The sequence below is a fragment of the Procambarus clarkii genome, chromosome 70, assembly GCF_040958095.1.
Source record: "Procambarus clarkii isolate CNS0578487 chromosome 70, FALCON_Pclarkii_2.0, whole genome shotgun sequence".
Classification (NCBI taxonomy): Eukaryota; Metazoa; Arthropoda; class Malacostraca; order Decapoda; family Cambaridae; genus Procambarus; species Procambarus clarkii.
In genome coordinates this window covers 20,493,849-20,508,974 of record NC_091219.1, presented here as the reverse complement: position 1 = coordinate 20,508,974, position 15,126 = coordinate 20,493,849, and the positions used below count along the sequence as shown (strand labels likewise).

At 41.6% G+C, this 15,126-nt stretch overlaps 1 protein-coding gene across 1 annotated transcript in view; it reads left to right on the top strand.

Moving 5' to 3' along the window:
• The window catches only part of LOC123750794 (midasin-like), a gene marked incomplete at its 5' end in the record, with an annotated part of 90,474 nt that overhangs the window by 40,754 nt on the left and 34,594 nt on the right, over positions 1-15,126 (top strand). The window contains 6 exon segments of the mRNA XM_069311529.1: positions 460-588; positions 3,768-3,918; positions 5,388-5,512; positions 8,618-8,788; positions 8,918-9,126; positions 14,854-15,008. Of these exon segments, the coding sequence (XP_069167630.1) occupies positions 460-588; positions 3,768-3,918; positions 5,388-5,512; positions 8,618-8,788; positions 8,918-9,126; positions 14,854-15,008 (940 nt within the window).

The following is a 15,126-nucleotide window of genomic DNA, read 5'->3' as shown; positions in this document are numbered from 1 at the left end:
CAAGAGCCCTGAGGAAGCTACTGTGAACCCCGTGTAGCCGCGGGCCATTTGAATCAGGCCTGGCACCCTATGGCGTATATATACGCCATGCCCCCCATGGGACATGTTACTCAGGGCTTATATATACGCCATGCGCAGTTTAAGGGTTAAAATTTGTTCAAAGGAGAATCATTGTAACCCAAAATTAACTTGTATGTTTCTTGCTACAAAAATGCTCAATTGATTGCAGAAATCCTACTAACAGAAAGTTTCTTGAACTGACCTTTATATATAAATGATGATCTGCGCATTGTAATTTCGTAATGTATTTTTAAGACATTAACTTCTTACACACTAATATAGTTTAACCTTGCCTTCAATGTCTTTACTTTATTTTAATATCTTTATTTTTAGGCATGTTGGATATCATTTCTCAATAGAATTGTTAATCATTTTATTTTCAATGTTTTTTATCGACAGGTTGGCGAGTCCGGAGGAGGGAAAACATCACTTGTTAAACTATTGGCGCGGCTGACTGGTCATCGCTTGCTTACTTTCACTGTGAATTCAGATATGGATGTTACAGAACTTCTTGGAGGCTTTCAGCAGGTTGTACTTTATATTTGTTAACAAATATTTCTCCAACTCTCATTCCACTCCTCTGTCTTTAACAGTCTGTGTTGGTGATGACTGTGTAATAACTGTCTGGTAATGGCTATGTGATAGTTTCCTGATAAATATGATAATTGGATATGATTGTGAGATAATTATGGGGTGATGACTGTGATAATTGTCTGATGATTGTGAGATAATTTTGTCTGGTGTCTTGTGATAATAGTCTATTAACATGGTAATTGTACAATTGTGTCTGTGATAATTATGTGGTGATGACTGTGATAATTGTCTAATAACTATAATAATTGTTTGATGACTGATAATTGTCTAATGATTGTCTGATAATTGTGTTTAATGTGACTGACAATTATAATGATTGTATCTGATGATTATAATAACTGTGTCTGATGACTGAAATAGGTATATCTGATGAGAACAGAAATAATTATATTTATTATTTATTTTATATATTTTCTAAGCATATTTTATCCAAGTGCCCTAAATGGACAGTTTGTGTGTTCCCAAGTCTTAATATTATAGATCAGTGTTATTTACATTATAATAATGCAGGCTGGTCCTCCAGCCAGCTAGTGCTGACTGACTGTCATCATGTTATATACATCACAAGAGTTATATTAATAAAGTCATTACAGTCAAAATCAGTCTTTATTCAATTTAAATTAAATATGCATAGAGCATATAAATATATTTTTTTAATATGTTCCTAATGGGATTTATAATTTTTTGTCTGGAATGAATGTTAGTACGGACGGAAAGTAACCAAATAGACTCTTGATCTGGCAATGCTGCAATAGCATGTTTGGGAGGCTACACTATTAAAGTTGAATTTTTGAACCATTGATTTTCCGAGTTTGATATTTTAAGAAATTGTAAGGTAAAAAAAATTAAATCGAGGGTCTTGTAAATACAGTACATGTTTAGAACATAGTGCAATATTTTCCTATTTCCATTCCATTGACCTGAACACTGTTTTGCTCTTCCTGTCTTAATTCGTATAATTCCTGTCGTATAATTCAAGAATCGTTACATTCAGCCTTTCGCTCTCTCCGGTAATACTGTATCTAGCAATGAGGGTTGTCTTTACTAACCAGGGGCCAGATTCACGAAGCAGGTACACAAGCGTTTACGAACCTGTACATCTTTTCTCAATCTTTGCTGGCTTTGTTTACAATTATAAAAACAGTTAATGAGCTCCAAAGCACCAGGAGGCTGTTTATAACAATAACAACAGTGTATTGGGAAGTTTTCATACTTGTCACCTGTTTAATAAATGTAACCAAAGCAATCGATAATAAATGTAACCAAAGCAATCAAAGATTGAGGAAAGATGTACACGTTGTAAGTACTTGCGTAACTGCTTCGTGTATCTTGCCCCAGGTGAATAGCTGATAAAACAATCATATGTTAAGCAATATTTCTTCTAATTTTGAATTTGTACCATGAATTTTAATAATGAGACTAAATATGAGAACCTGTAACTTAGTGATGTTACCTCTACCCTAAATAATTGTCAAATAACAGAATAATGCATGAATTTAATGTTAATAATCACTCTGCATCTGTGGAAATAAAGAGGAATTTATTTTGTTTTTTATTTCTGTGGGGAGCCCCTTCAGCTCCCTGGAGCTGTCGAGCTAATATGCGAATCATTAAACCAGGGAATTAGTCTATAGAGTTCTGCCTATCAGGGATCACTAGCTTAAACATGGCCTCCTCGGAGAGGCACGTGAATCAATGGCCCTGGAAAATCCCCCCTGTGGTTGGGGATTAACCTTATCTGCCATTGACATTGGTAAAGAATGAGGCAGGCACCCAGAAATGTAGGCATAGCAAAACAGACTCCACATGGTAAGAAAATTACAACCAAAAGTCGAACAGAGAGGTAGAACCACAATTTCCAAGGAAACAAGCAAACGTCACACCCCATTGCCGCATCGCTCGTCCGCACAGCTCCCCCCTCCCCATCCCTCTCCTAGGGGGTGGGGGGGGGCTCCAAATTCCCCGCGCTCGCGACACAGCCATTCCAGTTCGTGAGCTAATGCAAGCCGGGACGGACGGCTTCTCCTGGCCTCGCTTTCCGAGTAGCGTTTGCCTTCGTGGTGTCCTCTGCTCTGTCGTTGTGTGTGATGGCCAGGTGTCCTCAAGAGTGCCGGGGCTGCATGTGCTTAGGGGTATCCTTCCCTAAGCGCCCTTTGAGTGCAACCCTTGCGTGTTAGGGTTTTCTTCCCTGGTGCATTCGGGAACCGATTCTGTGGGGGTTTTTGCTGCTCGGCACTTACTCCGTCCTTGGCGCCAGTTGGCACCTGCAGTCTATCCTCATGCCCATGAAGTTAGGAATTTTGCTGTGTTGTCTTCTGTGTTTGGCAACATGTCGTGGGCTGATATTTCGGGCACGGGGATTTATGGAGGTCGGAAAGGGTCCTGGCTCCCGTTATTTGGATAACATTCCTGCTCCTGGGCGTTCCTGTGTTGCTTTGGGTCGCAGGCTTCAGCCAGTTGTCTCGACTTTGCGTTGAGGAGTATGTGATGGCCTTTTCCGGGGTAAGTCCTTATCCTTATCTTTGGGTATGTAGCTCCAGGAAGCTGTAGGGTATCCCCACAGAAAACCAGCATTGTGTCGAGTTGCAGCCAGTTTCAGCCAGTTATCTCGACTTTGCGTTGAGGAGTATATGTCAACTTCCTCCCAGGTAGGTCCCGCGTTTCCTTATCTTTGGGTATGTAGCTCCAGGGAGCCATAGCGTTTCCCCACAGAAAACTAGCATTGACTGTAATTAATCAATTAAACTCCATTTTTTGGGTGAGCCCAGTGGGTCCCTGGCAACCCTTCCCTTCCTCTGGTTGGCGGTTTTTCGCGTTGTTTAATGCTTAGCTTCCAAACTGGAGTGCTAGGTAGCCGGCACAGGGAGGGGAGCGCTGCGCGGACGAACGTCGTGGCGGTGGAGTGTGACGTTTGCTTGTTTATTTGGGATTGGAGGGAGTTCTGCCTCTCTTTTCGGGTTTTAGTTCAGTTTTTAGTTTAGTTAACTCCATAGACTAATGCCCTAGTCTAATATACCACACATTAGTCCAATAGCTCCAGAGAGCCTCTGGGGCTCATCCAGAAAATGGCGTTTCATTACATTCAACGCTGTTTTTTTATTTTGTTTTCTCAGGTGGACTATGGGCGTGTACTTGCTGAAATTGTGAGTGATGCTAGATGTACAGCATGGGCAGCTATTAGAGAAGCACTCCTGATTGGTGAAGAAATCCATGTCAAGAAGATACTTTTAGCATGGAACAAGCTTGTCTCTGCCCATAATGAGAGTATGTTTTGCTTTTTGTGCCTATTAGTTAATTTAATTAATTGATTAGGAATCTATATAATTTCCTGGGCATGGGCAGAAGTTTTACAGAATTACTTGCTCATTTTGTGATCAGGAGTGTGTGCTCTGTGCACATGTGAGCAGGAGTGTGCTCTGTGCACATTTTGTGAGCAGGAGTGTATGCTCTGTGAACATCTTGTGAACAGGAGTGCACATCTTGTGAACAGGAGTGCACATCTTGTGAACAGGAGTGCACATCTTGTGAACAGGAGTGCACATCTTGTGAACAGGAGTGCACATCTTGTGAACAGGAGTGCACATCTTGTGAACAGGAGTGCACATCTTGTGAACAGGAGTGCACATCTTGTGAGCAGGAGTGCACATCTTGTGAGCAGGAGTGCACATCTTGTGAGCAGGAGTGCACATCTTGCGAGCAGGAGTGCACATCTTGCGAGCAGGAGTGCACATCTTGCGAGCAGGAGTGCACATCTTGTGAGCAGGAGTGCACATCTTGTGAGCAGGAGTGCACATCTTGTGAGCAGGAGTGCACATCTTGTGAGCAGGAGTGCACATCTTGTGAGCAGGAGTGCACATCTTGTGAGCAGGAGTGCACATCTTGTGAGCAGGAGTGCACATCTTGTGAGCAGGAGTGCACATCTTGTGAGCAGGAGTGCACATCTTGTGAGCAGGAGTGCACATCTTGTGAGCAGGAGTGCACATCTTGTGAGCAGGAGTGCACATCTTGTGAGCAGGAATGCACATCTTGTGAGCAGGAGTGCACATCTTGTGAGCAGGAGTGCACATCTTGTGAGCAGGAGTGCACATCTTGTGAGCAGGAGTGCACATCTTGTGAGCAGGAGTGCACATCTTGTGAGCAGGAGTGCACATCTTGTGAGCAGGAGTGCACATCTTGTGAGCAGGAGTGCACATCTTGTGAGCAGGAGTGCACATCTTGTGAGCAGGAATGCACATCTTGTGAGCAGGAGTGTGCTCTGTGCACATATCATGCCTTCCTCTTTCCTTTTTTGTTTGTATTATTACTTCCTTTTGTGTAGATCTTGCCTAGGGTCTTGGAATAACACACATGTACTTCTTGGCTTTATTACTTGAGGTAGAATAAATATCAGCACACCAAGGTTCTGTACGTCCTGCCTCTAGCTCGGTCTGAGAGGAACTCACTGGCTTACTAGAAAAGGCGGCTACTGCGCACTCTGAGGAATGACGTCATGAGGTTCTCTGGCCACCGGATTGGCTGCTTTATTTCATGTGATTTATAGATTTATACAAACAGAACTGCCAAAGATATTTTTTGTGTGTGTTTAGTAATTGAAGCATATTATCAAATACAAATTATTACTTTCTCTATGGATTTGTTTTACATGACACATGATATTGGAATGATTAGGGTTCTGTTGATCCATTTATACATTTTAGCTATATGTTCCTGACTTTACATTTGGCCCACTCCAGAAATGAAAAGAACAACATCTGAGGAGACGGCTCACTTTCATCACCAATGTAACCTCTTGATGGCTCTTCTTGAGACAGTCGTAGCCATTAAAGTGAAAACAGGCACCAAGACTATTTCCCATAAGGTAAGCATACATAAAAAAATTTTCTTTTCATATAGTCAATGGTGTATTTTCATCACCCCCCCCCAATCCCCCCCCACCCCATCCTGTCCCCTTTTTTTAGGTGAGAAGATGCAGTAATCAGGACAGAAGAAACAGAAGGACAGCATAGAATAATAATAATACTAACTGAAAGTCACCTGTAAGAAAGAGCAGTGATCTGAACAAAGAGGGATGTGTATTTGTTTCTTCCTTCAGGGTCTGTGTTGTCTTTGTTGGGGGGTTCAGGATGGACCAGCCAACTGAGCCTGATTTTGCAGGATGCAAGCTTGAGAAATGTACCTCAGTCTTGTGATATGGTTACTGCTTCCACTGCCTATTGGGTTGTTGTTCCCTTTCACCCTGAGGCCTGCAATGTGTCACATCACTTGGTCTCTGCTTAGGCTGAGCCCCCCCGTCTCAAGGAGTTGGGTCTCGTTTCTATGGGTGTTCTGCTTTTAATCCTCTATCCTCTTTTGACACACTCATTCGCCTGACTTCAATATACAAATATTATATATGGCATTTTCCCGCCAAACACACACGGAAACTACGACGTTGGTACAACCTTCGAACAAGTTTTAAACCTAACCAGTTATAACAATAGCAAGTTGTAACAACGTTCTAATAGGTCATAAACACGCTAAACCAAGATGTAACAGCTTTATTACAAGTTGTAACAAGCTGAAAATAGAGACAGTTATGGTTTGTATTTCCAGGGTTCTATGTAATTACCTAAGTGTAGTTACAGGATGAGAGCTACACTCGTGGTGTCCCGTCTTCCCAGCACTCTTTGTCATATAACGCTTTGAAACTACTGACGGTCTTGGCCTCCACCACCTTCTCCCCTAACTTGTTCCATCCATCTACCACACTGTTTGCGAAAGTGAATTTTCTTATATTTCTTCGGCATCTGTGTTTAGCTAGTTTATATCTATGACCTCTTGTTCTTAACGTTCCAGGTCTCAGGAAATCTTCCCTATCGATTTTATCAATTCCTGTTACTATTTTGTATGTAGTGATCATATCACCTCTTTTTCTTCTGTCTTCTAGTTTTGGCATATTTAATGCCTCTAACCTCTCCTCGTAGCTCTTGCCCTTCAGTTCTGGGAGCCACTTAGTAGCATGTCTTTGCACCTTTTCCAGTTTGTTGATGTGCTTCTTAAGATATGGGCACCACACAACTGCTGCATATTCTAGCTTTGGCCTACCAAAAGTCGTGAACAATTTCTTTAGTATATCGCCATCCATGTATTTAAAAGCAATTCTGAAGTTAGAAAGCGTGGCATAGGCTCCTCGCACAATATTCTTTATGTGGTCCTCAGGTGATAGTTTTCTATCTAGAACCACCCCTAGATCTCTTTCTTTATCAGAATTCTTTAAAGATTTCTCACATAATATATAGGTTGTGTGGGGTCTATGTTCTCCTATTCCACATTCCATAACATGGCATTTATTAACATTAAATTCCATTTGCCAAGTGGCGCTCCATGTACTTATTTTGTCCAGGTCTTCTTGAAGGGCATGACAATCATCTAAGTTTCTTATCCTTCATATTATCTTAGCATTGTCAGCAAACATGTTCATATAATTCTGTATACCAACTGGTAGATCATTTATGTAGACAATATTCATCACTGGTGCAAGAACTGAACCCTGTGGTACTCCACTTGTGACATTTCTCCAGTCCGATACATTGCCTCTGATCACAGCCCTCATTTTTCTATCAGTTAGAAAATTTTTCATCCATGTTAGAAGCGTACCTGTCACTCCTCCAATATTTTCCAGTTTCCAGAACAACCTCTTATGTGGAACTCTGTCAAAAGCCTTTTTTAGGTCCAGATAGATGCAGTCAACGCAACCATCTCTTTCCTGTAATATCTCTGTTGCTCGATCATAGAAACTGAGTAAATTCGATACACAGGATCTTCCAGATCGAAAACCATACTGTCTGTCTGATATTATATCATTTCTCTCCAGGTGTTCTACCCAATTAGCTTTAATTATTTTTTCCAATATTTTGACTATTACACTTGTCAATGATACCGGTCTATAATTAAGGGGGTCTTCCTTGCTTCCACTTTTGTAGATTGGAACTATGTTAGCCTTTTTCCACACATCAGCTACAACTCCTGTATACAGGGATGCCTGAAAAATCAGTTGAAGAGGAATGCTGAGCTCAGGTGCACATTCTCTCAGAACCCATGGTGAAACTCCATCTGGACCAACTGCTTTGTTCTTATTTAGCTCCTTGAGCATTTTTTCCACTTCGTCTCTAGACACCTCTATGTGCTCTATGTTGTTCTCTGGAATTTTTATTGTATCTGGTTCCCTGAAGATTTCATTTTGTACAAACACACTTTGGAACTTTTCGTTTAATGTTTCACACATTTCCTTTTCATTTTCCGTGAATCTATTTCCCATTTTCAACCTCTGAATATTATCCTTTACCTGCAATTTGTTGTTTATGAATTTATAGAACAGACCTGGTTCTGTTTTACATTTGTCTGCAATCCCTTTTTCAAAATTTCTTTCTGCCTCTCTCCTCACTGCCGTGTAGTTGTTTCTCGCATCTTTGTATCGCTGATATGTTTGGGGGTTCGACCTCTTCCTGTATTGATTCCATTTTTGTGTCTTTTGGTCTCTGGCCCTCTCGCACTTTCTGTTGAACCAATCCTGTTTCCTAGTTCTGCTTCTCTGTTTTGGTATAAATTTTTTTGTGCCTTTATCATATATTTCACAAAACCTGACATACATCTCATTCACTTCCTTGCCTAGCAACAAGTCTGTGCAATTATACTCACTAAAAAGTTTTCTAAGGTTGCCATAATGTCCTCTCCTAAAGTCAGGTTTTTTATTTGCATGAAAAACCTGACTTTATGTGGTGTGCTCTGGATGTGTGTTGTCACTTTGGTGTTTTCCAGGTCCAGATCCCATAATTTATGGGCTTTCTGGGTGGTTTCCCAGAAAAATTCTCAATGTTGTTTTCTTTTCAGAAAGAAGATTCTTGTCTCTAATATATTTAATTTATTGAATCTTAATTCTGTTTAATTTATTGAAAATAATAATTTTTTTTTTTGTTTGTAACAGAATATAAAGAAGAGTCTTGAAATAATTCGTGGTACTTGTGAATCTTCTGGTGCATCCATGGAAGTTGTAGAATTATGCCGTCGTGTCCAGAAACTCCAGGAGTGTGTGAAGGAAGCTGGTGGCCTATCAGGAGGTGGCACCTTTCACTGGGTTGATTCCATTCTAGTCAATGTAAGTTGTCTAATTTTTGCCAACAAAATATACTAAAGTACTGTATTTTTTCTACTTGTATTCTTTGTTTAATAATAATAATATGAATGGTATGAACATTTACACTTGATGATTTTTGTTGCATTTTAGGCGGTGCGTAATGGTGAATGGCTGCTTGTGGATGGAGTGAACTTATGTTCAGCATCAGTGCTAGACAGACTCAATGCTTTACTGGAACCTGGTGGCGTGCTAACCTTGAGTGAAAGAGGTGTGGTAAATGGAGCTGTTCCATCTGTTGCACCTCATCCTAAGTTCCGTCTCTTTCTTCTTATGAATCCTCAACATGGAGAGATTTCACGGTACGTTCTAAGAGTTATTATAAGAAAGAGAAAGTAACACTTCCAGAAATTTCCAGAGTGAGTGGTTAACTGTTAATGTTAATGGAACTATATCTTAAGATATTCCCTTATACCATTTATATCAAAATAATATGAGCTAAATGAGTCTTGTCTTTGATAATACAATAGAATCTCCAAAACTCATTCTGTGCCAAATTAAAGGAATTAACATTAATATCTTTTTTTTCCACATTCCATTGCTAAGGTTCACGGAGCAAAATCTAAAGTTCAGTCTGTCACATGATGGAAATCTACCAAATCAACAGAACTTGGCTGTAAAAAGATATTAACCTCATTGCCATTTTATCCCATCTCTCTGGGATGGGATAAAATAGCAATGCTGTTAAATAAGTGTGACCTGTGTTTTCTGTGAGGAGCCCCTTTGGCTTCCTGGAGCTATCGGGTTAATGTGTGATATATTAGACCGGGACATTAGTCTTTGGAATTCAGCCTACTGGGGATCACGAGCCAGAACCTGTCCTCTCAGAGAGGTTTCAGAGAGCAATGGCCCTGGAAAACCCCCTTGTGGTTGGAGATTTTCCTTATCTGCCATTTAATGGGGTTAGGCATTCAGTAAGGTAGGCATAACAAAACAAACCCCACATGGTAAGAAAATTAAAATGAAAACCCAAAAAGAGAGGCAGAGCTCTCTCCAATCTCAAGGAAACAAACATACGTCTCACTCCACTGCCGCTCCTCTCGTCTGTGCAGCCCTCCCCTCCGCAAGAGGGGGAGAGGGAGCCCCGGACCTTTCCGCACCTGCTATCCAGCACTTCAGTTAGTTCGGTAATATCGTCTGGGGGCAGATATCTTCTCTGACCTCGGTTTCCAAAAGCGGTGTTTTGCCTTCGTGACGACTTCTGCAGTGTTGTTGCGTGTGGTGGTCAGGTGTCCTCGAGAGTACCGGGGCTACATTCGTTTAGAGGAATCCTTCCCTAGGCGCCCTGAGAGTACTGCCCTTGCGTGTTAGGGTTCCCTTCCCTGGTGCTTTTGGGAATCCATTTCCGTAAGGGTTTTTACTGCTCGGCATTTACCTAACCCTTGGGGCCAGCTGGGGTTTTTGTAGCCTTGTTTGGCCTTGGGTAGGGAGTGGTGTCATGCTGGTTGGGGCATCAAGGTGCTGTGCAGCCTGCCTACCTACCCGGTGGCAGGTTCCTGTTTTCTCTGAAGACGTACTTTTACAGGGATTTTCTTTTGTTTTAGTTTTCTTGCCTTGTCCTGGTGTGGCTATAGTTCCACTTCTATTTTTTGGTGGCCCTCTGCTAGGCCCCCATGATTGTACATGTCACAGGGGTTTCAGTGTTTTGATCTCCCCCTTGTTAGCTTTGGGTCTTAACCGGTTAGCAACACCTTGCCCGGGCTTCCCGTATCAGTCAGCCTAAGGGCCCTAGAAAACCATGTTTGGGCTCGGTGGACTGTTGCACAATGGCAGCCCCTTTCAAAGCTGGAGAAATTGCTGACATGGAGAGAGTGCAGAGATCCTTTACTGCTAGAATCCACTCGGTAAAACATCTAAACTACTGGGACTTTAGGCTTCTAAAGAGCCTAAATCTGTATTCTCTTGAGCGCAGGCGGGAGAGATACATAATAATTTTCATGTGGAAAATAGTAGAGGGGCTGGTCCCAAACCTGCACACAGAAATAACACCACATGAGATCAGAAGGCATGACTGAATGAGCAGATTACCCCTATTGAAAAGCAGAGGTGCAATAGGTACTCTGAGAGTACTCTGTTGACTCCATCAACATCAGTGGCCAGAGACTGTTCAACATGCTTCCACTACACATAAGGGGCATAACTAGTGAACAAACACCTCCAAAGATACCTTATCAACCAGGCTGTGACTCATGTCAGGCTGCGAGCAGCCACTTCCAACAGCATGGTTGACCAGTCCAGCAAAGAGGAGGCCTGGTCGACGACCGGTCCGCGGGATCGCTGAACCCCGAAATCATCTCAAGGTAACCTCAAGGTATGGATGCGTCTTCCGAGTTCCATCCCGGCTTGTGCGGGTTCGAAGGTTGCTGTGTGCACTTGTCTCGGGGTCACCTCTTTTGCCTCCGTCATGCTGCCTGTATGGTCAACAACACCTTTGACCCAGAGTCTTGCGAGTTGTGTTCTCTGCTTGTTCTCCAGTACTTCTCTGATGACATTACTGTTAGGGTACAGGCAGCATCCACGCTGCATGCTAGGTTTAGGTTCCAGCAACATGCTAGGTTGGTTCCCACCCGGATGCCCCAAGGCTGCCACGCTTTGCTTATAGGGACCCAGACCTGGGGGTATTAGTCGCTTCAATTTTGGTTCAGTTCACACTCCCTAGTCCTCCCTAGTCCCCCTCCCCCCCACACATCCTCTGCTTCCAGCTCTCAGATGTCTGCGGGTTTCTGAGTCGGGGCAGGGTTTAGTAGGTAATGACGCTGGCAATTTCGGGGATTGCCCCATTTGGGTCGGGGACTGATATTGCGACTGTTGCATATCGAGAAGTGAGACTAGTTCTAATCATATTTCAGCTATAAATATTTGATAAGGACCCCATTGTTCTCCTTGCTTAAGATCTTTATGATCCAGGACGGGCCAAAATATCATCGTTGCTTCATTTTCTGATGTGAAGTTTGGTCATCATGTCTTCAGACAAGTTATTGTGACTCGTCTGCATCCAGAAGATTGCTGACTTGATAGCACATGTTTGATGGAGACCATCGTCTGTTAGGTTCCTCACCTCAACGAGCTGACCTTAGTGTTTGTGCCACTGCTCTGGCAACATACTGTTCTAGAATGACATCTGCTATGGTCTGAACTTGGTGACATTGCAGGTAGAGATAGTCTAAAAATAGGGCACTTTTAGACTAAATATTAAGTGCCCTAATTAGGCTTCTAGGGCACTTGCAATGTAGATGACATAAATCTTTAATGTGAAGCAGAACCAGAACCAATAACAAAGCAGTAGCCTTGGTGTAATTAACATTGCAGAAATACCCAACACTGATTAGCTTAAGTGTGAAGCAAGTGCAATATGGTGGCAACCTAAGCAAAACCTTGCTAGTCAGAGAGAATATGTTGCTGGAGCCTCATTTGTCTTCATTGAGGTAACTATCATTTGCTTTGTTACCTCCGAGTCATTCATCTCATTCAAACAGTTGCTTTCTAGTGGGGGGGGTTTCTCAGTTTTGGTAGATTTTTGGTCCATAAGCTCTCTTCACCTCATAGAATGATCTAGGATGAGAATCTGGCTCGCAGTAGGTCATTGTATGGCTTGGATGCCTGATGTATTTGTCTAAGGCATGGCTTGACCAACATTCATTTATTCCCTCGCATACAGGGACACTCGTGTTCCAAGGTACCACTGTACATGTCATATGTTGTATGACAAATTTTGCAAAATATACAATGAAGGCACACATTCATACCAAAACAGAGGTGCAGACCTAGGAAACAGGGTTGGTTCAACAGAAACTGCAAGAGGGCCAGGGACCAACAGACACAAACATGGAATCATTATAGGAAGAGGCCAAACCCCGAAACATACCGGTGATACAAAGCGATACAACTACACAAGAGAGGGGAACTTTGAGAACGGTGCAGCAGACAAATGTAAATCAGCTCCAGGCCTGTTCTATAAATTCATTAAAAGCAAGCTGCAGGTAAAGGATAATATTCAGAGGTTGAAAATGGGAGACAGATGCATGGAAAATTAAAAGGAAATGTGTGAAACATTAAACGAAAAGTTCCAAAGTTTGTTTGTATAAAATGAGGTCTTCGGGGAACTAGACACAATAAGATTTCTGGAGAACAGCATAGAGCACATAGAGGCGTCTAGAGACGAAGGGAAAAAAATGCTCAATGAGCTAAGTAAGAAATAAGCAGTTGGCCCAGATGGAGTTTCCCCATGGGTTCTGAGAGAATGTACACCTGAGCTAATGGATCAAGCATTCCACTTCAGCTGATTTGTCAGACATCCCTGTGTACAGGAGTTGTAGCAGATGCGTGGGAAAAGGCTAACATAGTTCCAATCTACAAAAGTGGCAGCAGGAAAGATCCCTTCAATTATAGACCTGTATCATTGACAAGTGTAATAGTCAAAATATTGGAAAAAAATAATTAAACCAAATGGGTAGTACACTTGGAGAGAAACGATATAATATCAGATATGGTTTTCGATCTGGAAGATCCTTTGTATCAAATTTTCTCAGTTTCTATGATCGAGCCATAGAGATTTTACAGGAAAGAGATGGTTGGGTTGACTGCATCTATCTGGACCTGAAAAAGGCTTTCGACAGAGTTCCACATAAGAGGTTGTTCTGGAAACTAACATATTGGAGGGGTGACAGGTAAGCTTCTAACATGGATAAAAAATGTTCTAACTGATAGAAAAATGAGGGCAGTCATCAGAGGTAATGTATCGGACTGGAGAAATGTCACAAGTGGAGTACCACAGAGTTCATTTCTTGCACTGGCAATGTTCATTGTCTATATAAATGATCTGCCAGATGGAATACAGAATTATATGAATGTTTGCTGATTATGCTAAGATAACAGGAAGGATAAGAAACTTGGATGATTTTAATTCCTTTTCAAGAAGACCTGGACAAAATAAGTACATGGAGCGCCACTTGGCAAATGGAATTTAATGTAAATAAATGCCATGTTATGGAATGTGGATTAGGAGAACATAGACCCCACACAACCTATAAATTATGTGGAAAATCTTCTGAAAGAAAAGATTTATGATAAAGAAAGATCTAATGGTGGTTCTAGATAGGAACTATCACCTGATGACCACATAAAGAATATTGTGCGAGGAGCCTATGCCACGCTTTCTAACTTCAGAATTACTTTTAAATGCATTGATGGGGAATACTGTACTAAAGAAATTTTTCACAACTTTTGTTAGGCCAAAGCTAGAATATGCAGCGGTTGTGTGGTGCCCATATCTTGAGAAGCACATCAACAAACTGGAAAAGGTGTAAAGACATGCCACTAAGTGGTTCCCAGAACTGAAGGGCAAGAGCTACGAGGAGAGGCTAGAGGCATTAAATAAGCCAAAACAAGAAGATAGAAGAAAAAGAGGCGATATGATCACTGTACAAGATAGTAACAGTAATCGATAAAATTGATAGGGAAGACTTCCCGAGACCTGGAACTTCGAGAACAAGAGGTCATAGATTTTAACTAAACAAAGCAGCTGAAGGAATATACGAAAATTAACTTTCGTAAACAGAGTGGTAGACGGTTGGAACAAGTTAGGTGAGCAGATGGTAGAGGCCAAAACCGTCGGTAGTTTCAAAGCGTTATACGACAAAGAGTGCTGGGAAGACGGGACACCACGAGCATAGCTCTCATGCTGTAACTACAGTTAGGTAATTACTTGGCCTCTGAGAGATCCCTCCCAGAAAACAATTGTATGTAATATTTATCGTGTAGACAATTATCAGTGGATAGAGCTTATGGGTGTTAATAGGGCATTCCATCATTTATGTCAATGAGAGAACTCATCAATATCTGGTATATCATTTAGTATGTGCAATATTTATGTGTAATTACTCATTTGATTTGATATTGTGAATGACTAATAAGTATTTAAAATTATTCAAATTACTACAAATTAAATGTGCCAGAAACTTAGAATTTTCTTGGTGAATATAGTTCTGTAGTTTTCTTTAATCATGGTAATAATGATTTGTTATTTTCAGAGCCATGAGGAATCGAGGCATAGAAATCTACATGCTAGGATCTTGGACATCACCTCAGGATTTACGTGCACTGATGTTGCAAGGAGGTCTTACCTCTCCACACTTACAGAATGCTCTCTTCCAAGCCCACCAAGCTGTTACAAATACACTTCCTGGTCAGTTTTCATATACATTCTAAGTTTGTGACTAGGTTTCTATGGTAAGGGGAATACTCATGATTCTATTTGTTTTTCCCTCAGCTTCTGTGATAAATCTTGAAAATGCATCTACATA